Source organism: Thamnophis sirtalis, unplaced genomic scaffold, assembly GCF_051295495.1.
Source record: "Thamnophis sirtalis isolate CommonGarterSnake01/CBP01778 unplaced genomic scaffold, rThaSir2_p1.2 scaffold_7, whole genome shotgun sequence".
NCBI lineage: Eukaryota > Metazoa > Chordata > Lepidosauria > Squamata > Natricidae > Thamnophis > Thamnophis sirtalis.
Window position 1 is genome coordinate 61,302,495 of NW_028261387.1, and position 24,351 is coordinate 61,326,845.

At 37.1% G+C, this 24,351-nt stretch overlaps 1 protein-coding gene across 11 annotated transcripts in view; it reads left to right on the forward strand.

The window, feature by feature from the left end:
• PPP1R12B (protein phosphatase 1 regulatory subunit 12B) overlaps positions 1–24,351 on the forward strand; it is a 112,449-nt gene that overhangs the window by 17,750 nt on the left and 70,348 nt on the right. For 6 of the 11 annotated variants that reach the window (XM_087720202.1, XM_087720208.1, XM_087720200.1 and 3 more), the window contains exons 5-13: positions 3,039–3,183; positions 6,017–6,091; positions 7,437–7,510; positions 8,352–8,497; positions 12,533–12,645; positions 18,014–18,208; positions 19,282–19,367; positions 20,902–21,027; positions 23,908–24,090. In XM_087720202.1, the coding sequence (XP_087576328.1) occupies positions 3,039–3,183; positions 6,017–6,091; positions 7,437–7,510; positions 8,352–8,497; positions 12,533–12,645; positions 18,014–18,208; positions 19,282–19,367; positions 20,902–21,027; positions 23,908–24,090 (1,143 nt within the window). The remainder of the gene's footprint in view (positions 1–3,038; positions 3,184–6,016; positions 6,092–7,436; positions 7,511–8,351; positions 8,498–12,532; positions 12,646–18,013; positions 18,209–19,281; positions 19,368–20,901; positions 21,028–23,907; positions 24,091–24,351) is intronic. The other 5 variants (XM_087720201.1, XM_087720205.1, XM_087720210.1 and 2 more) reach the window with 3 other exon arrangements.

Genomic DNA, 24,351 nt, shown 5'->3' on the forward strand with positions numbered 1-24,351 from the left:
CCTGTCTATAGGTAAAGAACAATAAAGGAAACAACTCTTAAGTAACTTTACATGTCATTCTTGGTTCTTGGGGCCTGACAGGATTGATGGTAATATCACTCTCGCCATACCAAAGACTTTCACTACTTGAACCTAACAGTTCCCCCTCCATGCCAGTTATCTCGATCCTTTCCAGTCAGGCTTCAGACCTGGCTGCAGCACAGAAACCGCTTTGGTCGCGTTGACCGATGATCTTTGGAGAGCCAGGGATGGAGGCCATGCCTCCATCCTGGTGCTCCTTGACCTCTCAGCGGCTTTTGATACCATCAACCATGGTATCCTTCTGCGACGACTGCGGGAGGTGGGGGTGGGAGGCGCTGTTCTACAGTGGTTCTCCTCCTACCTCTCGGACAGGTCGCAGTCGGTGTTAGTTGGGGAGCAGAGATCGACCCCTAGGCCCCTAACGTATGGGGTGCCGCAGGGTTTGGTCCTGTCCCCCTTACTTTTCAACATCTACATGAAACCGCTGGGTGAGATCATTCGATGGCACGGGATAAAATACCACCAATATGCGGACGATACCCAGTTGTATCTGTCCGCCCCGTGCCAACTCAACGAAGCGATGGATGTGAGATGGATGTGATGAACCAGGGTCTGGAGGCTGTTAAAGACTGGATGGGGGTCAACAAGCTTGTGCTCAATCCAGAAAAGACCGAGTGGCTGCTGTGTTTCCCTCCCGCGAATTGGCCAAGTGTTCCATCTCTCAGGCTGGGGGGTCAAATTATACGCCCCTCAGACAGGGTTCACAACTTGGGAGTCCTCCTGGACCCACAGCTGACCTTCGAACATCATTTGTCAGCTGTGACCAGGGGGGCATTTGCCCAGGTTCGCCTGGTACACCAGTTGCGTCCCTACCTGAACCGGGAGGCCCTCACAACAGTCACTCGTGCCCTTGTGACCTCTAGGCTGGAATACTGCAATGTGCTCTACATGGGGCTGCCCTTGAAGAGCATTCGGCAACTTCAGCTAGTCCAGAATGCGGCCGCGCGAGCGATTGTGGGTGCACCTCGCTTCACCCACGTTACACCTATCCTCCGCGAGCTGCACTGGCTGCCTGTCGATCTCCGGGTGCGCTTCAAGGTGCTACTTATCACCTATAAAGCCCTTCATGGTAGTGGGCCTGAGTATTTGAGAGACCGCCTACTGCCAATTACCTCTACTAGACCGATACGATCGCATCGATTAGGCCTCCTCCGAATTCCATCTACTAGCCAGTGCAAACTGGCAACTACCCGGAGGAGAGCCTTCTCGGTGGCTGCTCCGACCCTCTGGAATGAACTCCCCGTGGAGATTCGGACCCTCACCACCCTCCAATCCTTCCGCGCCGCTTTGAAGATCTGGCTGTCCCGGCTGGCCTGGGGTTAAGATTCCAACCCCACCCGAATTGTGTGACTGTTGTGCTCTCTTTTAATATGTTGTATTGTTTCCATATTGGAATACTGTTTGTCTTTCCCCCCCTCCCTTTTTGAATTGTGAGCCGCCCTGAGTCCCCCCAGGGAAAAGGGCGGCATACAAATAAAGGAAATTCAAATTCAAATTCATGCCTATTAGTGATATGTGGACCTAGATCACACATGGCAGAATTCTTTTACAGAGGATGCTCTTCATTTTAACAAGTTCCCAGAATTAGACAAATCTCAGATGTTATCACAGGATGCCATCTCTTCAGAGTCTAGCCAGCCAGCCAGCCGGCCGGCCGGCCAGCCAGCCAGCCAGCCAGCCAGCCAGCCAGCCAGCCAGCCAGCCAGCCAGCCAGCCAGCCAGCCAGCCAGCCAGCCAGCCAGCCAGCCAGCCAGTGTTTAACCCCAAATGAGCTGTAATGATTTTATCAATAAAGTGCTTTTAGACAATAAAGTCTAAGAGGTCAATACTAAGTTCTTTTGTCCCATTTGTATCCAAAAATGGCAATGTGGTTGAATGGCATTCCACTAATACCCTAGATGCCAAGAAGCACCAACTTTTTGCTACACTTGACATAGTTTAGACTCAGATATGAGCTTATTGTATACCATGGCCAATTGTGTTTGTTATTTGTTTTCTGCAGCATTGCTTTATATGCCCCTTACTTTGATTTGTCTCCCAGAGCATCCCAAGGCCCTGGATCAGCAGATCGAAAGAAGCCACTTGAAAACTATCTTATCTAGTGCCTTCAACTTGCCTATATTGTGTTACTTAGTTAGGTGCTGAATAGAATGTCTGTTAAATTGCCTGCTCATTTCCTAAGCACTCTCTGAAAGTCAAGTGGGCATTTTAATGATCTCTGAAGATTTTGGTAGGACTAACAAATCATGATTACAAGAAAGTAATCTGACCATGCCAATGGGTTTAGTATAATACCATCTGCTATCAGAATCCCATTGGCTCTTAGTTCAAGACTAGATCCAGATTATGTGAATCAGACCTGTTATATAATCTGGATTGATTTTACACCCTTTGTTGTCATGGTGGCCATGAAATGCTAAACTGCTTTATCCCCAGATTATGCTAAGAAAGACTTGATCCAGAAGAAGGAACAACTAGAGATAAAATATTTGCAAGTCTTAGATTTAATTTCAGACTTGGCTGGAGATGACGTCTGAATATATTTGTGCTGAACTGCAGCTAAATTAGTCCATGGTGGTCTAACATGATAATTTTAAATGTTATTGTGCAGAAGTTAATCCACAAGATAATGCCAATGCCTCAGCTTTGGCTCATTGTTCTGAGATTTGCTTCTGCTTGACTAAAGCATTTCCTAAAAATGTGGTTGTGCTCTCTTTTTTATCAGATTCTTCAATTCCATCTGTAAGGTTGATCATTAATTACCATCATCATTAGGAAGAAGCTATTTTACCCTTTACCTTAAACTTGATTTCTCTTTTACCATCTACAGCTGTCCACTTGATCACACTAATCTCTGTCATGGGATAAGTTTCATTCACAAATGCACTGCATGCTGCTTATAGTGTTTACTAACTTACAAGACTGAATTGCTGCCATCTTTACTATTTTTCCCTTAGACTCTTGATCCAAGCTGGGTTTAATATAAATGTTCAGGACAATGATGGATGGACACCACTCCATGCTGCTGCACACTGGGGGGTGAAAGAAGCTTGCACTATCTTGGCTGAAGCACTCTGTGATATGGACATCAGGAATAAACTGGTTAGTGAGTCCTAGACTAGCAATATACCATAAATATTCCCAGAACAGAAGGAAGGTTTTTTAAAAGAAATGTTGACTACGTGAGCTAAACAAACTTTAAAATTGATTTATGTTATTATCTGTGGTTCAGCATTACTCAACAGTTAAATAGATTGTGTTAAGTAAATTTTATGCTGTGTCAGCTAAAAATGCATTCTGTATGCTGTTTAAAATACTATTTTTCTTCTATTATGTTTATTTTTAAATTGTAAATTTAACCTGACCATGACAATGGATTTACTGTAATAGGTTCACTTAATATTTTCAGGGCCAACAGCATAAACAAAAATATTTGTTCTTTATAAAATGAGTATTATAAAATCTCTTTTTGATATTCTTCCCATTTTGAGAAAGGATCCAAGTCTATACAGGAGAAAATGATGGGTAAACTGCTATTGGGCAAAACCAATTTTGCTATAAATATAATATATAGTAAAATCAGGCATATAGAGAGTTAAGGAAATAATGAAAAAGAGGCAAAGGGAACTTAACAAGAAAGCATGATAACAATGGTGATCTTTTAAGATAATTTTTTGTGGTGAAACTTTTAAGATAATTTTAGCACAACATCTAGATTTTCTGCTAACAGTCCTGAAACCAGTGGTTCATATGGATGTTGCAATTCCCTGCAAGGCAACAAATTCGGTGGTCAATTGAAGAATGAATGGAACATCTATGTCTCGTATGGTATATAGAGGCAGTTTTTGGGAAAAAATAATCCCCCCAATTCAATTCAATCATCGCACATGGATTCAATGAAGCTAATTTATCTGACAATAGAAATGTCTCTGGACTGGGCCATCACTCCTCTGAAAAGTTCTGATTTGTTTTCTGTTTTTTTTATTGATACTCTTGTGAATAGTCTGGTTGATAAAGATAACTTGGAAATCAGTAAGCATTCTTCTTTTGTTACTTGGGAGCTTTATTTCCTACTCTCTAAGACACAAATGCACACCGTAGGTTGTCATCTGCTTCTTGTTTTGTTTTCTTTGTGACGGGGGTTGTAACTAATGAGAATTTCAGAGTTGGTGTATACATTTTTATGAAAATAGTGATATATTAATCCGTAGACTACTGAAACTTTAGTTGTGATTAACTTTACATAGCCAAAATGATGCATCGTAGGGCAACAATTTTTAAACCAATATACCTCAAATGAGCGAATGTGTTTTTTTTTTTCATTTTCAACATTCCACAACTATTTCCCAGCCAGACTCGCAATCCCTCACTCCCTTCCCGACCCAGCAGCAATGAATTGACTCATTGCGTGGCTCTTAAAGAAAAACCAACTTTCAAATGCAAGAAGAAAAGGCTGGATATTTTTATTGTTTTAGTTGACCCTTCTCTGGCACACAAACATGCCCTGTGTCACTGGTTAAAAAATAAATAAAATTATATCACCACCAAGAGAAATGGTTGTGGTTTCATAGTCAAGAGATGACTCCAAATATCAAGATGCAGTAAGGAAGAGAGAGGTGAAGAAACTGAGAATGAAAAGGCTGCACATCTCCAGAATTACAAGAAAAGGTACAGAGTAAGGAAGCAAGAAAAGATGGAAGAGGAAAGGGATCAACTCAGTATGTGACAAATATTAATTACTGCAGGGGTTCATCAATATGACAATACCTGCCTTCAACAAGACCTCAACAGAGAAAGAGTGAGGCAAAAAGCCTGACTTGCACAATGTAATATTTTTGTTGATATTGGCACATTGGCCAAAGAGTCTGCCACTGTCCTTCCCTGGAAAAACTGCCAGTTTCTGGAAAATCAGGATAGATAATTGGCATTCTCTGTGTTATGAACTCCTCAATTAATGTAGCAGTGATAAATCTATAGTCTTGCTACTCATCTTTCTTCTTTAATAAAAAGATATTTTCTTAATTTTAAAACCCAAACAATAGCAATCCGCCATGATCATTCTGTTTCTGTGTTAAGGTAAGGAAATATCTCTGAAAGGATGACCTAATGGGTCATGGCTTGTCTAGCATACTGCTAAAATTCTTGTGTGTTTGATGGTTTGTAATTCTCAATTGGGCAAAATGGTGCATTATATGACAGTTTTTGAATTGACATATCTCAAATGGTCTACGTTACAGAATGCATCCAAAATCTGGGACTCATGTCTTCAGTGAGTTTGAAATTTGGCAAAGTTAGTCTGTGCTGCTGTGCTTTGTTGGTCAGCTGAGGTCACATGGCTTTCCAATACACCCTGCCAGGAAAGCCAATGGGGAAGCTGGCAGGAAGTCATTGCCCCTCCCACTCCTTTTTTGCCCACTTGGGGTCATTCTGTTTAGATAAGGAAATACCTCTGAAATGATGGCACAATTAAGATTAGCACAGGTATAATCTTTAACCATGGACTAATATGGAGAAGTTGTCACAGAAAAAAAAATGGAAATTGGATTTGGAATATTGTATCTGCTCTAATTCACCTGATACAATATATAATTTTGATACTATTACTGTACTCTTTTTTATTGGACGTAACAGTATATGACATTTTGATATCCCAATATGTCTAGTAGCCATATATTTTCAGCTCCATACTTTTCTCTGGCTATATGATGAAAAATATAGTAAAATATAAGCTAATTTGGGAACTAGTACAATTTAAAATACATGGAAAGCATTTTTGAGAAAAAAGAGTTAACCTTGAAGTTTTTGCCACTTCTTGCTAAGTAGTTTTGCATATTTTTAAATTTGTTATTCACAAAGAAATAAAAAAATCTTTTTCTCGTGTTAAATAAATGCCAAATCCAGAATAAATGTTTGCTGTTGTTATACATGCCTTTAGGGTCAAACACCATTTGATGTTGCTGATGAGGGATTGGTTGAACACTTAGAGATGCTGCAGAAGAAACAGAATATGGTAGGTTCTGTGTATCCCTTTTAATCAAAGAATTTCATGCATATTCTTATGCTTAGGTAATGCAATGCAATGAAATGTGTGTTTTGTGATAGTTTAAAAACGTAAAAATAACATTGGTAAATTTACTTTTTTGACTGATTATGTGCCATTTTTCTTAGTGACCACAGACATAAATATTTTCTAGAGCAATCTGCCCCTAACCTTCAGATCTTCCAATACTGCACTCATCATAGTGCACTGTGACTGAGTCCATCCACTTTGCTGCTAATCATTCTCTTTTCATTCCTCCCACCTTTCCTAGCATTAGAACCTTCTGTGAGGAACTAGCTCTCCACATGATGTGTTACAAGTAGTATAATCACTGGTACTCAGGTGACAATTCTGACTTGATTTGTTCAGTGATTCATTTGTTTGTTTCCTTGGTTGTCCACAGTATTTTCGGGAGTTTTCTCTGACATCAAACTTAGAAGTCTCAGTACTTTTTCTATCCCACCTCTTTGAAGTTCACTTTTCATTTCCGTACAGTCATAGGGAATAGACCCATCACAGTATTTGAATATCTTTTCATGGCCACTGTAAAAGAAGATGAATGCGAATTTAAAATGGCTTGTTTCCCAAGGAAGCAGTATATGAGAGAGAGAGAGGGAGGGGGAGAAGCGGAGAGAGAGAAAGAGAAATATAGATATGCACTGCTCATTTTCCCTACATTGCAATTGTCATGGCTCAACTATCCAAACTTCATGAGCTAAAAGTCTGACATTTTTTTGGGAGGGAGAGATTGGAATGTAAAGAAAGGGGGGGGGATCCTACTCAGGCAGGAAACCCTATACCATTTCAGACCTATGGTTGTCCAATCTCTTCTTAAAAACCTGCAGTGTTTCAGCATTCACAACTACTGGAGGCAAATTGTTCCACTGATTAATTGTTCTAACTGTCAGGAAATTTTCCTTAGTTCTAAGCTGGTTCTCTCCTTGGTTAGTTTTCATTCATTGCTTCTTGTCTTACCATGGTGCTTTGAAAAATATTCTACCTTCAGATGCGTTGGAGAATATTGGTTCTTTGGTTTCATATTTCAAAAGCAGATTATTATGAGGTACTGGGGTTGGACTAGAAATGCTTTGATGTTTTTGTTGTGAAAAACATAGTGAGTGACTCAATACAGGTTGTTTTATGTCTGTATCTGAGTTTTATGTATTTCTCTTAATAAATTCTCACTACCTTAAACAAAAAGGAAGTAAGTGCTTAAAAGAGTTGCAATTCTGTCATTTGCCTATTCTAACATGCTAGACCATAAGACAACAAGTAACAGTTTGCTAATATATTTTTCCAATTACATTTTTGACAGCTGCGTAGTGAAGAATCAAACAAATTAATTGAAGCTGATATGAATGGTAAAGTTCAAAGTGGACTTTTCAAAAAGTAAGATTCCCTGTCCAAAATGTTTTTGTGTTTATTGTGAAATTTGATGTTAAATTAATGAGGTGGAAGAAGCGAGCACTAGAGGTTGGTGCATAAGACTAGAATCCCAAAAAATTGATTCAGTTCCCCATCAGGTGTGGATCTCACTAAGTGGGTTTGGGTCAGTCATTATTTCTTAGCTCAGCCTACTATACCAAGTAGTTCTTAAGAGGAATAAAGTAAGAGGGAATGTGATGCCTTGACTTCCTTGAAAAATAGTAGAATATAAATGCTATAAATTAATATAATATAATTTAATTTGAGCTGCTAAAATTCATGTTCTTAAACAGTTTTTTTGTTTGAAGTTATGCTAACATTTTAATGCTACTTTATCAAAAAAAATGCATGCATAGCCTTATGGAGGCTTATAGAGTGCTGCTGGGGGCTGGGGGGGGGGGAATGGCCCTTTTTTTGCCCATTTCTACCCTCCCCAGCCCCCAGGAGCTGTCTAAAAGCCTCCATAAGGCTATGCACTGCCATTTTGGTGAAGGGGCGGGGCTTTAGGAGGCAAAAAATGCTGTATTCGGTCTATAAGATGCTCCCAGATTTACAGCCTCTTTTTAGAGGAAAAAAGGTGCTTCTTATACTCCGAAAAATACGGTGGCTTTCTCTTCCTGCCTCATTATATTCATAAAAGCTATAAACTTGTGATACTGAAATGCGGGCCATGAATTTTAATAAGAGCAATTAGTCAATCACTCTACTTTTCCGCAGAAATTATTTAATTTGTGACAATCCTACATTTTCAATTTCTTAACCCATCTAGTTACTTTGATTTTTTGTTGTTGTTTTAAATACTCAGCAAAGAGAAAATTATTTATGAAGCAGATACTTTGAAATCGTTAGAGACCGAAGAAGAGAACAAGGAATCTAGTAGTTCCAGCTCCGAGGAAGAGGAAGAAGCTGAAGAAGATGAAGTTTCAGAGTCAGATACTGAAAAGGAGGCAGGTAATATATTTATTTATTTAAATAAATAAGTAATGTAATATATTTAAAACAGATATTCTTTTCCTTCTTTTTTGAGCAAGAGAATTCTATGAAGCTGAATTGTTGAAGTCATTTTCAGCACTTTTATGTAAGCCTATAGCTTTAGGCTTATGAGCTTCGGTGGCACAGTGGTTAGAGTGTAGTACTGCAAGCCACTTCTGCTGACTACTGGTTGCCTGCAATTTGGCAGTTCAAATTCCACTAGGTTCAAGGCTGACTCAGCCTTCCATCCTTCTGAAGTGGGTAAACTGAGGACCCACTGTAAAATCTCTTAGAGAGGGCTGTAAAGCACTATGAAGCAGTGTATAAGCCTAAGTGCTAAGTGCTATTTAGACAGTTCAAATTCATAGTGCTGCTAATTAAGATTGATAATGTGAAATCCCTATTTTAAAATTAAAGAGTGTTTAATCCATCCCATCTCCCAGGTTTCTATCTCTACTTTTCTGTACCCACCAACGGCATTCCATTGCCATTAAGTAAATTTAAACCTGTTTGCTCCCCTTTGAGGGTTTTTTCTTATGACAGTAACCTAGTTACACTTAGCCCACTTAGTTAGTAATCTATCTACTCTGTTTACTAGCAATTCGGCGGAAGCAGCCTGCAATACTGCATTCTAACCACTGCGCCACTGTGGCTCATGAAAATAATCCTGTTTCAGTTCTTCTCTGTTTTTATTGATCTCATGTGGTCATGTGGTCGGTGGGTCATATGACTGGCTGGTTGGTTGCTTGATTGATATGGCTTATTATGGGTTCCTAGTTGACATGCTTGTTGATAGATCCATTAGTTGAATACAAGGCTTTGATAAATTTGGGTGCATGGCATGTAGTGGCATAGCCCATGATTCTTGTTCTGTCATAACACAGCATAAAGAGAAATTCATCAAGGCCTGATATTTAACTAAAAAAATCTATCAACAAACATGTCAGCTTTGGAGCCAGCCTACGAACCCATAAGGAGCAGTATCAATTGAGTGACTAACCAACGGCGCTGACTACCTCTTCACCTGATTACTTTCACACATAATGACATACCAGTCACATGGCATGGCCAGCCAGACACATGATCCACTGACCGCATGACCACATGAGATAAATAAAATCAGAGAAGAACTGAAATAAGATGCTTCAACCGAAGCTCCACTGGGGGTATCACCTAGCCTGGTGATGAAATGTTTGAAAGCTAAACAGCAAGCTTGGAAAACAAAGCACCACCATCATCTACCATTCGAACTACAAATATTTCCAATCATTTTACATGAACAGCGTCAAGAATCAGCATCTATGGAATACAAATGATTATGAAACTTCACAAGATTTTGTAGTCTGAATGCAGAAAAACCTGTTCCAAGTAAGAGGCTGCTTTCTGCTTTGAAAGTGGCCTGGGTTTTCTTAAATTTAAATAGCCAAAACAGCAGTTTCATGGAGGTTCATATTTGGAATGATTTTACACATCCCTTTGAAATCCCCACCCACTTTCCCCAGGAAGAACCTGGAATTTCATAATTCATTAATCAGGAGAGCATTGATGACAATGATTCATTGCACCCCTTCTCCTTTGGTAGGCAGATAGTAAGTAATGCTCAAATCTATTGAACAGTCACAATTAAGCATACTTCTTCACATAGTAAATGACTGCTTACAGCAGTGGGTTTTTTTTTCCTGAAAAATTACACCTCTTCCGTTGCTTTTCTTAGATACATTACATACATTTTGAATGCACATGGTGTTGCTGCATAAATTTAGGAGACTTCTAACTACATATTTTTCTAGATTAAAAATTGAAAGACTGCACAAGATATATTGCTGCAGTGCAGCATTATATTAGGATTTTGTATTATTAATTGTAGCATCAAAACAAGTAATTACTCAGAATATAGAATTAAGGGCAAAAACCTATGGTATGGATATGCATAATTTATCAGTTTCATCTCTGAACTCCTAATTTGAACATGCATAAGCTTGGGAAATGTTGGTGCTATTTGTCACCTTGGAAAATTATTTGCTTCTACAGAGCAAATTCTACTGAGTTATTCTTTTAATAAAAGAAATGTAAGTTTCACTTAATTCTTGTGGTCCCTTTTCAAGTAGCTTCAAGCAGTATCTGGCTGGCCAATATTGTTGATACCAACTTTCAGATATACAGCATTATAAATGCATGCATGCTAGAACTTCTTGCAGTTTCATATGGGCATTCACATTTTATGTGCATCTTCTAAAACAATACTTTTTCTACAAAGGCCTTAATAATATTTTGCAAGATGTGCAGTTTGTAGGGTTTTTGAGGGGGTAGGTAGACAGGAGGATGCATGTATACCCATGTCTGGTATTCAGATTTATACAATTTTGCCTTCATCTCTTATCAAAGCCTTCTGCATTCCCAGAAATTGGTGCTTGACAATGTTCTTATCATTTATTGCCATCTTATGAAATGTACTAAAATTTGACTTAATATTTCCTTAGTACTTAATGTTTAGCTCTTTTTAAAGGCCTGATGAAAATTTATTTTAAAGATAAAGTTCAGTCTAAAATAGACTGGAACAAAGTGCAGCATCCACACAAAAAAAGTTGCCTTTTCATTCATGTATAAATCTCGGAACCAGTTTCAAACTATTTTTTAATCATAAATTCAAGCACAACAATTATTTGATAATTCAATCATGACCTACATTAAAGTACTTTCGTATTTATTTAAATTTGGGGCCAAAGGTCTTCAGACTGAATGAATGAATTTATTAGTTCCTTGGCTTTTGTAGCCCTTTCTAAAATAATGTGTGGAAAATCAGTAGGTAGTTTAGAACAGTGTTTTTCAACCACTGTGCCGCGGCACACTAGTGTGCCGTGACATAGTGTGAGGTGTGCCGTGGGAAAAACACCCGCCGGCATTGCGTCCCAGCTGGCGGGCAGAGGCTGAGTCGGCCGGCCGGCCTCTCCCCGGCTACCTCGGCCGTGCCTGGTGGGGGGCAGGGAGGCGGCACGCTCCAGGCCACCCCGCGCCCCAGCCGCATCCCCGGGGCCGCAGGAGCCGCCAGTTCGGAGGAGCGTCGCATCTCATTGCCGGCCGCCTCCGGGATTGCTAAAAATAGCGGCGGGCGGAAGCAGGGAGGGTCTCGGGCTCCGTTGGAGGGCGGCCCCTCTGCGCTGTGCTCGGGCTGCTCTGGCGGCCGTCGGGCCCCGTTGGCCCCTCGGCGCTCTTGCCACGCGCGCCCCGCTCCCGCCCACTTCCCCCCTTGCCAACGTGGGGCCCTGGTCCCGGCGCCCGTTGGATTGGGCCTGGGGGCTTCCTCCTTGCAGGAAAGTGGCGGTGACTTTCTCTCGCTCGGTAACTCTGCCCCCCCCACCCGCCGGACGGAGGAGAGCTGGGGAAGCAGAGCGCGGGGTCACTGCCGCTCGTGGTCCCGGAAGCTCGCGCGGTGGCAGCTTCAGCCTCCTCCGTTCAGCTTTCTGGCCCAGCCAGAGAGGAGCCCCGAGGGCCAGGGATGCAGCTGCAGCTTCTGCCGCTTTCTTTGAAAACAAAGATTGACAGGGAAGTTCCCCCTCTGAGACCATGGGAGTTAGGATCCCACCTCCACAGCCAGCCACAGGAAAGGCTCTTCAGGGGGTCCACTGAGAACCCAAGCCCAGGGCTGCTTTCTTTTTTTTATACACACACACACACACACACACACACACACACACACACACCATTTTCTAATGGTGGTGTGCCTCGTGATTTTTGTCATGAAAAAAGTGTGCCTTTGCACAAAAAAGGTTGAAAAACACTGGTTTAGAAAATTACTGGTACACATTGGCAACATTTTATTCAGACTATAGGACAAAGGCTTTTTAAATATATACTGATTAACATACAGTAACTCAAATGGACATATACTGGTATGTTTAACTGCAGCACTTCAAAAGAATGGGATTAGAATGCCCAGAACACATTGCTCAGTTAAATCTAGAATTATTGTAGAATGTCTGCAGATCTTTCATCCTCTGCTTCCCATCTTCTTAGAGAGCAAAGAAGAGTCTATTGCAAACCATTCCAATCATGAATCCAGAATTCTCATCACAGAACAAATACCACCCCCAGAACATAACATTTTTACTACTGCTCCTGCTCGAAAAGTAAGTAAACAGTGACTTAAGGTAAGAGGTTAGAGGTTAAATTTAAAGTTTTGTCCTATGAAGAATGACTTCTTAAATTCTATTAATTAAATGGAACTTACTTTATGTAAACTTTGAAAGAATGAATCCAAGTTCTATTTTGGAAAAGCATAGTTAAAAACCTGTTGCAGTACTGCAGTAGATAATTATCAAGAATTGACTTTGAGTTGATCGACATATTTGATGTTATTTATTTGGTTTTGAAGCAAAACAGTTGTTTCCTATACTTCTATAGTTTAATCAGCAACATAACATCAGAAAAAAGTTTAGTAAATATGCTTATTTTGTATATACTTAATTTTATACAGAAATATCAGACTGCAGGTGTCCCCCTCCAAAAAACCCTGATCTTAAATGGATTCATGTGCTTAATGGTGTTAATTTCAGTATTTGTTCATGTGTTGTCTCTGAAAAAAATCAAAGTCCCTAGGACAACTTTTCCCCCCTTAGTATAAATGTAACTATCTTCAGCATTTCCATTGAAAAATTTTATGCAACAGGAAAAACAATATAGATTGAAGAAAAAGAGAAAATGTTAAACAAAAATGATAAATAATGAAAATAAAAAAATAAAGAAGCAGCTCCTAATCTCCTTTTACAACAGTTACAAATACATTTATCATCTATCCCATTCTAAAGTTACATTATGATTCCATTCTTTCCACATTTTACACTTTCTAATCATGAGATCCATAAATCACCAATTCATTTTTTTCCATTTTCCACAAAAAGTCCATAAAGAGTTTCCAGTCAGTAATAAATGTACCGGTTATCTAAGGTATTTTCATCATAATTGAGTTACTATTGAGTATAGTACATGCACAGTCAGATTGGGAGAATTGATCTCCCCTGACATTAATTTAAACCATTAGTGAAATGTTTTTAATACTTACCTTTTCATTATGATGTTGTTTTTTAAATATTTTTTTAATCTTTAATTTAAAACAAATACAGCATCCTTCTTTACATGCTATAGAAAATATATCAGTTGGTTACAAAAAGACTTTTGTGCATCTCTTCAACAGTCAACAAACATAATTCATATTAACTTAAGTATTTTAACTCAAATATTTACACATTTAACCATCATTATATTTCCATTTTCATTTGACTATAATTGTTTAAGCATCCTTCATCATAAAATATACCAAAATTTAATACACAACCACATACTGACATACTGATTTTGTTTATATTGGATGATTCGTGCCTCATATCTTTCCATTTTTCTAGCTGTAGCTATTATCCGCTGTTTTACAATCTCTACAGCTTCATTGATGTTTCTTGTATCCAATCTATATCTTCTGATTAGCCGATCTATGGTTTTGTTGTTTTTAAGCCATTGCTCATGCATGTTCTTTAAGTTACTAGCATCTGCCCTTAATTTTTTGACTTTTTGTTCTAATCGGATATTCCACTTTGGCTTTGATGCTTTTTCTGTTATGTGACTAGGTACTTTGATTTTAATGCCTAGTTCATTAGTGACTATTACAGCTGCGCTGTACATTAACTGGTTCGTTTCCAAGATGGATCCCGATTCAATTGTTGAAAACACTGCATTAACCATTTTCATGATAGGGGCCAAAATTTTCTTAGGCACAGTTTTTAGTGATGGTAAACGTTGCCTTTCCTTATTAAGCAGAAAATGCTCCATGATCTTATCCTTCAATTCTTTTTGTTTTTGAGTTAGTTCATCAGTTGGTTCAGTGATAACTGGTTCTAGTGGTGGTGATGTTATTTCCTCCCTGAGAGCTTCTTCTGGGAGTTCTACTATAGTGTCTTTAGTTGTGTCTTGAATATCAGTTATTTCCGCTTGTGATATTGTTTTTTGGGTTTTGCAATTTGCCTGAATTTCCTCATGTTCAACTTCACTAAACACTTTATTCCGTATAATAAATCGCCTTTGATCTGCTAGTCGTTGTTCACTAACATTTGAATCTGGATATTGTTGTTTCCATAATTCATACATTCGCTTTAAATATCCTCTTTTTTCTGGCTCTGAGTTGTAGTAACAGGCCATTATGGCACGGTTTTCATTTGCACTATATTTTTGTCGTTTTGTTGGCTGGTCCACTTGTAGCCCACTTGTCGACGGATGTCCAGGGACCCCAACATCCGCCGCGGCACTTGTTAACCCGCGCGACGACCGATGCGGTATGGAATTCTTATTCGTTTTTTTCACCATATTGTATGGGTTGGCGGGTTTTTTTTTTACGGGACCAGATGCCAACCTGATCCCAACCTTCCTCCTTTCTCATCCGGGCTTGGGACCGGCAACGGCGGAGTTGTTATTATTATTATTATTATTATTATGCAATTGTATCACAGCGGCCAGTTGTTTCACCGGATTTGGCATTGGTTACTAGTCGGGCCCCACCCAGGGGCCTAGGACGTCATAACGTATTTTCGTAATATGCGTGCAGATCCAAGCAGTGCGGCTTTTTGCATTTGACTGATGGTGATTTTGTCAATTTTTAACTGTTTTAAATGTAATTCCAGTGCTTTTGGAATAGCACCCAGTGTGCCAATTACCACTGGAATTACCACTGCTGGTTTGTGCCATAGTCGTTGAATTTCAATTTTTAAGTCCTGGTATCTTGCTATTTTTTCATGTTCCTTCTCGGCGACCCTGCTATCACCTGGTATTGCGATGTCTATGATTGTGACCTTGTTTTTCTCAACCAGTGTGATGTCTGGTGTATTATGCGCCAGTATTTTGTCAGTTTGTATACGGAAATCCCACAAGATCTTGACCATCTGATTTTCGGTGACTTTTTCAGGCTGATGTTCCCACCAGTTTGTTGCTGTTTTAATATTATAATTTTTGCACAAATTCCAATGGATCATTTGTGCTACTGAATTGTGCCGCAATTTATAATCAGTCTGCGCGATTTTTTTACAGCAGCTGAGTATGTGATCAACAGTTTCATCAGCTTCTTTGCAAAGTCTGCATTTGGCATCATCAGAGGATTTTTCGATTTTGGCCTTAATGGCATTTGTGCGGATAGCTTGTTCTTGCGCAGCCAGGATTAGTGACTCTGTTTCTTTCTTTAATGTACCTGTTTTTAACCATAACCAAGTTTGTTCACTGTCCACTTTATCTTTTATTTTTTCCAGAAATTGACCATGCAGTGCTTTGTTCTGCCAACTCTCCATTCTTGATTTTATCACATCTTTTCTGTATTCTTGTTTTGTCTGTTGGGCCTTCAGTAGATTTTTGTTCTTTACTTCGATTAATAGATGTTCTTGAGTGTCTTTTAAATAATCAGCCAGTGCATGTTTTTCTTCTTCAACTGTTTGCTTCACTTGTAATAATCCTCTGCCACCTGATTTTCGGGGCAGATACAGTCTATCAGTATCACCACGTGGATGTAAACTGTAGTGCATTGTCATTAGTTTCCTGGTTTTTCGGTCCAAAAGGTCCAAATCAGCTTGTGTCCAGTTAACTATGCCAGCTGTGTATCTTATAACTGGTATTGCCCAGGTATTTATGGCCTTGATTGTATTTCCACCATTCAATTTAGATTTCAAAATTTTCCTAACTCTGTTGGTGTACTCTCGCCTGACAATAGTTTTTACTTCTCCATGCTTGATGTTATCCAACTGCAGAATGCCTAAGTATTTGTAGGCTTCATTTTCTTTGCATTTAATTAGTTGGCCATTGGGCATTTCAATTCCCTCAGATGCAGTGATTTTGCCCCTTTTTATGGATACAGTGGCGCATTTTTCCATGCCAAACTGCATTGAAATATCGGTGCTGAATACTCGGACTGTATTTGTCAATGATTGGATTTCTATTTCTGACTTTCCATAGAGTTTCAAATCATCCATATATAGTAAATGCGAAATTTTTTCAGCTTTTTTGGCTGTTTGGTAGCCTAATTTCATTTTTTTTAAGATTACTGATAGTGGGATCATTGCGATGATGAAGAGAAGAGGTGAAAGTGAATCACCCTGGAAAATTCCTCGCTTGATATTAACCATTCCGTAGCTCTCATTCCCTACTGCCAACTCAGTTCTCCATTGTTTCATTGCCTTTTCAGTAAAGGATGTAATATTTTTGCTAATGCCAGTTGTTTCTAAGCATTTTATGATCCAACTATGTGGCAGTGAGTCAAATGCCTTTTTGTAATCAAATTATTATTATTATTGTTGTTGTTGTTGTTGTTGTTATTATTATTATTATTATTATTATTATTATTATTATTATTATTATCCTTTATGTATAATCCAAAGGGATTGCTAATCTTCCTTACATGGGTACCATTCAATATTCATATCCAATTATACTCATCATAACACTACACATTGTATACATTAGTAACATTATCAGTTGTTTATTTAAGCTATATCTATTATCAATAAATTTCACTAAGTTTAACTAGTTTTAAATTATGTTGCCATCTATCAACCTGTGTCTTTCCAACAGCAAAACAGTCTCATCTTCTGCCATTTGTGGTGTCAATCCTCTAATCATGTTCTTGATCAGCTTTGTATAGACTTCTTTTAGCAACTCCTTGATCTCTCACATAATCTTGATGCCCTTTTTCTGTTTCCTTATTCACTAATTGGATTACAGTATAAATTAATTTAGTGCCTCTGATTTATTTAGGTGATATTGAAATACTTGATAGGGATTGAACATTTAGCTTAGATTAAACTGTCTATTGGAACCTAACTATTGTTTATAGTGCCTCTGCTATGTATATTATAACTTGTTTTGAATGAGTCAGCCTCTGACTTCTAAAACAAAAAAAATCATTGCAATATGTTTAAACGAGATCGATTAATGCATGATTATAAAAAGCACTAACATGGACAAATTAAAATTTTAGAGTTGGTGTATGTGAATGGGGAACAGACACACATACAAGTGTTGGTATGATATTTTCTATAAATTTAATTAGAAAATATGATATTTCAATACCATTGATTTGGCATTTAAGAAGGCATTTCTTGGCATTTCAGTAGAATGGCTTATCTTAGAGAACATATATGCCTTTCTCAAGCCAACATGCACTCTGGAGCTCCCCTTTGCAGTAGATTTAGATCATCTGTGAGGTAGAAAGGAATCATTTTAGTTGGATAAGAGACGACAAACTCTTAGAGCTGAAAAGAGCAATTTAAGCCATTGAATCGAAGTTGCTGTTTAGTGCAGGAATTCAAATGAAACATGGCTGGCTAAAGTCTGCTTAAAGGCATACAGTGAAAGGAACTGCTACCTCTCTGAGTCATTGTTCCCTTGTTGACATTGTCATTGTGTTGGAATGAGGTAATTGAGGGTTTTCCAATTATGTCCTCAAGCCACTTTCTCTACCACCTTTTATAGTGTAGTTCATTCGTCAACAAGCCTGAAGAACAAAAAGATGAATCACCATCATCATGGAGGCTAAGCTTGCGGAAAACTAGCAGCCAAAATGCACTTAGTGAGGACAGCATGCCCCGTGACAAAGAGAAAGGCACCTCCATCTATTACTCTTCTTCAACCCCTCGGATATCTGCACTATTAGATAACCAAGAAAAGGTACACAATCATTTGGCTTCCCTGTCTTTGAAATCTATGTTTTGAAAACTAAAACAATGCTGAATAGTCTAATTGCTGTTTTGTTTTGTTTTTGTGCAATGCTATACTTGTTAACTAGAATTAGGATTTGCTTTTTCTGTCATACAGAAATTGACTTAACTCCATTTGAGGAATGGAATCTATGATAGATTGTTATCTATCTTTTCTCTTTCAAAATCTAACACTTTTTCTTCACTTTAAATTATGAATATAGATTATATTGGTGCTGATCTTGATCATGGTCAGTGCTATCCAGCACTTACTTCTAATTGTAGTTCCTCTGTGGATTAGTTCAGCTCTAATGCTATTGGTCTTGGAAAAGGCAGTGATGTGCTCTGTTTGAAAAAGTCATTCCTAGATCCAAATGTCTTAGATAATTCTTGTAGTTGGTACTTGGTCTCCAAGTAAATGATTTCTAGATGACTTATACCATCTACTAAGGTCTGGCTATTGATCACTTTTGTGAATGGCCTGTAGTTGGAGATGAAGAACTTTTCTATATTCTTCCCAATATTATTGGGGAGGAAGTCGTTGAGTCCTTAGACATTCAAGTGTTGGGTGGTCCAGGGTATTGGTCTCTCCCCATCTTATTTAATGTCTTCATTAAGCTGCTGGTTTCATCAATATATTAAATATAATTAAATTATGGGTTTGAAACTAATTTTGTATCCTGAAATGTATGAGACTGAAAAATTGTACATTTTTTCTGTACAATTGTACAAAAGTGCACAATTCCAAAATACTTTGAGGGGAGTTATATATTTGTTTACTCCTGTGATTTAAAAAAAATTAATTATGCACATTCCTTCATGTTATATTATGTATCGAACAATTAAAAAAAGTAAAACATTTTTCTAAAGTAAGAATTGAGACAATACTGTAATGGATTTATACACAATTATCAGTTCAGATTTGGTAAGCAGTTAATTTAAAATAGTGTATGTCAAAATTATGTATCATTTTTCAGCCATTGTTTGAGATAATTATTTTTTGTCCAAAAATTGTTATAATTTAGGAATTTGTTCTTATTTCAGCAGGACAAGGATAATAGGATCTATTTTGCTTCAATATCCCCTCGAAAATTAAATAATACAGGTGACATTGAAGAAAAAGAAAACAGGTAAGAGCCTTTCAATAGATTTATAGGAGTAAATGTTTATGGCCTGAATTTGTGAAACAGTTTTCTCCCTTGCTTTCCTTATTTCTCCTACATCTTGGTTACATTTTGCAATAAAAATATAAACCCATAAAAATCCACCAACAAGTCCATATAATTTTCTTGGCAGTGAGGTCCCCCCCCCCAATTTTCTAGTCTAGCTAATAGGCCTGTTATTTAATAGACTTCTTCCACTCAAATATGAACCAGATCCAAGACTGCTTAGCATTTGGAGACCAGCCAAGTCATTTTATCATTAAGCTATAACTGAAGTTATATAACTATAACTAAAATACTGTTCTGATACAGTAACATTTATTAGTTATGACTTCCTTGCTTATTTATTTATCAAATTTATATAACTGTCCATCTGACAAATGTGACGCCTCCTTATGAGGTGCAGGAACATCCCTCTCCCTCGAAGAAGAATTCATAAGCACTAGAACCCAATCATACTGTATGTCACCTCCTAGGTGAATTTAGCTATTTGTGGGGGGAGGTGGACATGGAATGAATGAACAAATGGCCAAGCTCATAGTCAAAAGGACCCTGTCCACTTCCTCTAACCCAACACATTCAAAGCATTCACAGATAACAGAGCAAGACTGTGACCCTGGCATTTCCTCAGGACCTGCACAAGGCTGTAGTTCTTTTATGTCACCACCTTAAAAATTATAAGAGAATTGAATATATATGGTTTTTATTTCATATATAGTTTACATGGTTTGTCTAATTAGTCTTACATTTTAGAATGAAATATTTCAATTACTGAAAAATATAAAAATAACCAGAGAACAGGATCTGTTCATACACATTATACACTTTACTCAAACTATGTATTTTAAAAGTTATCTATTAGAACTGTTCTTCAAAATTGATTCTTATTCTAGTCTTTAATTCTTATCAGTGTATATTATTATTTACTGACAGTTCAGGGAACATAGAAGATATTTATATAAAATGCTGTGTTCTTAACAGCTGGTTTTTATTTTCCAGTATTTTTTTTTTCCAGCATTAGTTTGATCTTGGCAAGCATGCATTTTGCTTGGATTTGGGTAAATAGATCAGAATGTGATTACAGTTGAAATACTGCTGTTATAGACTACATACATATTTCTCAATGGCATAGGTGCATTTGGATGACATACTCAATCCCAAAAAATTCTGCTTGTTTTGATATTAAAAGGTTGTTGCTGTTCCTTATTTATTTTTAATGTATTATGCCAACTGAATGCAGTTTAGGAACACTGCTGAACAAGGAGCAATTCATCACACCACTCAGTTGACTTAGCAATTTAAAAATGAACCAGAGGATGGTGATTTTTAACTTTTATAGGTTAAGGGTTGTGTTTGTGGCTAAACCACGCAAAACAGAATGTCAAACCAGTATAATCTTTGTGTAGATTGCATAGATTTTGCATAGATTGTCAGAATTGAAGAATATAAAACACAAAATTGTAATCACACACACACCCTCTTTCCCAATTTGCCATTTTAGAGAATCTGCTGTTAACTTGGTACGGAGTGGTCCTTACTCTCGCCAACAATGGAGGGAGGAACCAAAGGGGAATGAAGTCCCTACAACTGGTGCACCTTCCACCTACATATCTACCTATTTGAAAAGGTAAGGTGTATTTAAAACTTTTGGTGGAAAAGGGTACAAGGTTGCATTAACTTTAAACAGTTTAGTAAAAATTCTGACTCTCATAAAACCAGAAAAGTGGAAAAGCAAAATATAAACGGCATAGCCCATCTACTTGCCTCTGTTTGCATAATTAGAACATTGATTTATCAACATTTTAATTTTTTTTCTACATGAAATCTTTATCCATATAGAAAATATATCTTGTGAAAGAGGAGAAATAGAAGAAAGTATTATTTAATCTAAAACCATACTGGGGGTTAAGGGTATCATTGTGGAAATACTGAAAACTTTGCTTCTTGTGTGCTATGCATACACTTTTGCCATTTGCTTTGAAATAATTTAAAAAACCCTGAAAAGCAAATATGCAGACATTATTACATACAGAAAAGGGTATATATGTATAGTTTTTATAGGATTTTTTTCATAAATCTGGAAAAGACATGGCCAATATTTTAGCCTAGATGAGTTTAAAAGCAGGGTTGAAAAACATAACATTTTGGCAGCAGTAGCTCATGTGCTGAGAATGTGGCATAGGTATCAGCATAGGGTTTAGTTACATTAGATAATGTAACTAAAAGTTGTATTAATGTCAGGTTATGTTCTGAAAAGGAAAGTATATTTCTTTTTGAACCATCTGCATGTAAATTATTCTTACAATGAATTATATCATTAATGTCAGCCCAGCAGCCCAATGATAGAAGGGATTATTCCTCCGCTTCACAAGCTGTCTTTAAAGAGATAGCAAGTATTCCAGTAAGCTTTGGGATAGTACAGGTGGTAAAAGCACGAGAAGAACATAGAAAATAGGCCCACTGCTCAATTAGAAATACATTCCCATAATAATACGTATAGTCTCCTACTTGCAATACAAATTGTTTTCATTTTTAAAAAATTCAGTATTGCAAGCATAGCTTTAAATATTTTAATGGCTTGTTTGTTTATGCTGTTATTAGTTAGGCCTATTATAAACACACTTGTGAAAATAACTATTTATTTATTTATTACATTTATATGCCACTCATCTCATTATCCAAGGTTATTCTGCATTTCTTCTAATCTAATTCCAGGATTTGTTAGAGCATTTGTGTCCTTGGATTTTATAATTCTTAGTTTGCCCAAATTATCAGGTATAGGATAAATCATGTTGTTAATTCTGGAAAAGCAACATAGGAGAAATCAAAAGAAATGTACAACTGGATCGTAATCAAACTTAGCAGAAGCTTCAGTTTTTTTTTCCCCATAATAGCATTTTATTTTACTAAACTCTAGTTTAAGTAGAATATTGAGTTCAAAGTATTTGATATTTATTTATTCATTGTTGCCTATTAGGTAAAGAAAAACTAGCAGTCTTAATTTTTAATTAGGCTGCTTACAATCACAGCATTTTTGATAATACAAAAAATTACCTGATCACAGATAGCTTGCTAGCTGTAATCTAAACTCTTGCATAATTGATTGTCTGCTTCATATTGTTTCTGGTACATGTAGTCTGTTTATTTATGAAATGGACTAAATTTGATTTATTCTACCTTATCCTTCAGTCTGAACACAATACTGTCAGATCCATTGTTCATGTTGCCATTCAACCTTATCCCCCCCCCCCCCCCAATCCTGATTCTAGGAATAATCTGTAAGGAATTTCTTACTGTTGTGATTCATGTCCTAATTTAATTGAATATGTTGATCATTAGGCATTTTCTATTTATATTCTTGCACATACAATATGTATTTAGTAGTTAACAAAACAATCTGCCCACATCTTTCCATTGGAATAAATCTACAAAAACATAATATAAGAAAAACACTAAATAATAAATTGGAAAAATGGTTCATTTAGTCACTTGTTTTGTGCATATCTTTTTTTCAGGTTCATTTTTTGAAAGTAGCAACATAAGTAATTTTCAAGTGCTGAATGAACTTGTTGCACCTTAGTGATCTTTGTGAAAATATTTTTATGCTTTTAAAAAAAGTTCTTGCATAGGCAACAAACTGAATTATGATTTCTTTGATAATTATAAGATGGAATAGATTTCTCAATGAGCATTCTTTCCCATTATGGAAATGTAGACATTCTTTCGAGCAGAATCTTAGTAGCATCAAGATATGAATGTTATACAAAGTTTATTAAATATTGTATGTAGTATTTTAAACATTTTAAACATAATTATACTATTTGCCAAATGCAACATTAAATAGTTTTAACTGTTAGTATATATCATCAATATGACATAGATTTTTTTTATTTATTTCTGAGTCTGGCCTCCCTGAATGTAGTAAAGTGGAGATTTGTATTAATTATGCTTGATAGGTTCAGTAACTGTATTATAAAGCATAATTTTGGACTGAGGTTTTGTGGTTAGTATATTTGGAACTAGAATTGGAATTAATGTTGGTATCCATATTTATCTGTAGGCTAAATTGAAGTTAGTAATAGTTTTGTTTACTTTGTCTTTGCATTTTCATATACACTTTATCATTCTCCTTTAAATTCTACTTTTGCAACTTTAAAAAAACCTTTGTTATGTCTGATCTTTTCTTCTTAGTCAAGACTCTTTCATTCTGTTCTTTTATCGAACAGAATAATTTTATTTAGATACATCATGTGCCAATGAACACATATTTTCATTTGCTTTTTCTTATTACTTTTTCTGTCTTCAATCTTGATTCAACATCTTGCTTCTTTGACTTAACCTAAGCACGCTGATCACACTTGATCTTAACCAAAAAAGCAATTCTTGATTTCTAATTTCTCTTTTCATTTTGTGGAATATTTCTTTAGCACTGAATAGGTCATGTGCTAGTCTTAATATTGTATCTAAAGAATTTCTGAAGAAATTGATTTTTTCTGCTATCTTACAGTGCTTCATTTGGTAGAAGTAGTGAAATCAGCAGTCCCTACATTTCAGCTAATCGCAATGCATGTTCTACTACCTCATCTACTATTATTGATTCATCTACCTCATTGGGCACAGAGTGGCAGATTGCCCCTTGCCCAACATCTACCAGGTTTAACACTACACCATCAGTTTACCAGTCTACCAGGTAAGGGATCATAATATGGCAAAATGATAATGAAGAGGACTTATAAAGGAATCCAGTATTATTGCTGTCAAGACACTGGTATAATGTTTCATTTTGAATGTTTTTTCCAATGGTTCTGCCATCTAGGATGTTATTTAGGCAATAAGAAGATTATATTTTTATGATTTCTACTGATTACTCTAATTCTGAACCTATATCTCGTTAGTAAGCTTGTTATCTTTTGATTCAATTCCAAAAAGGTGCTTTGGAGCTCATAAGGGT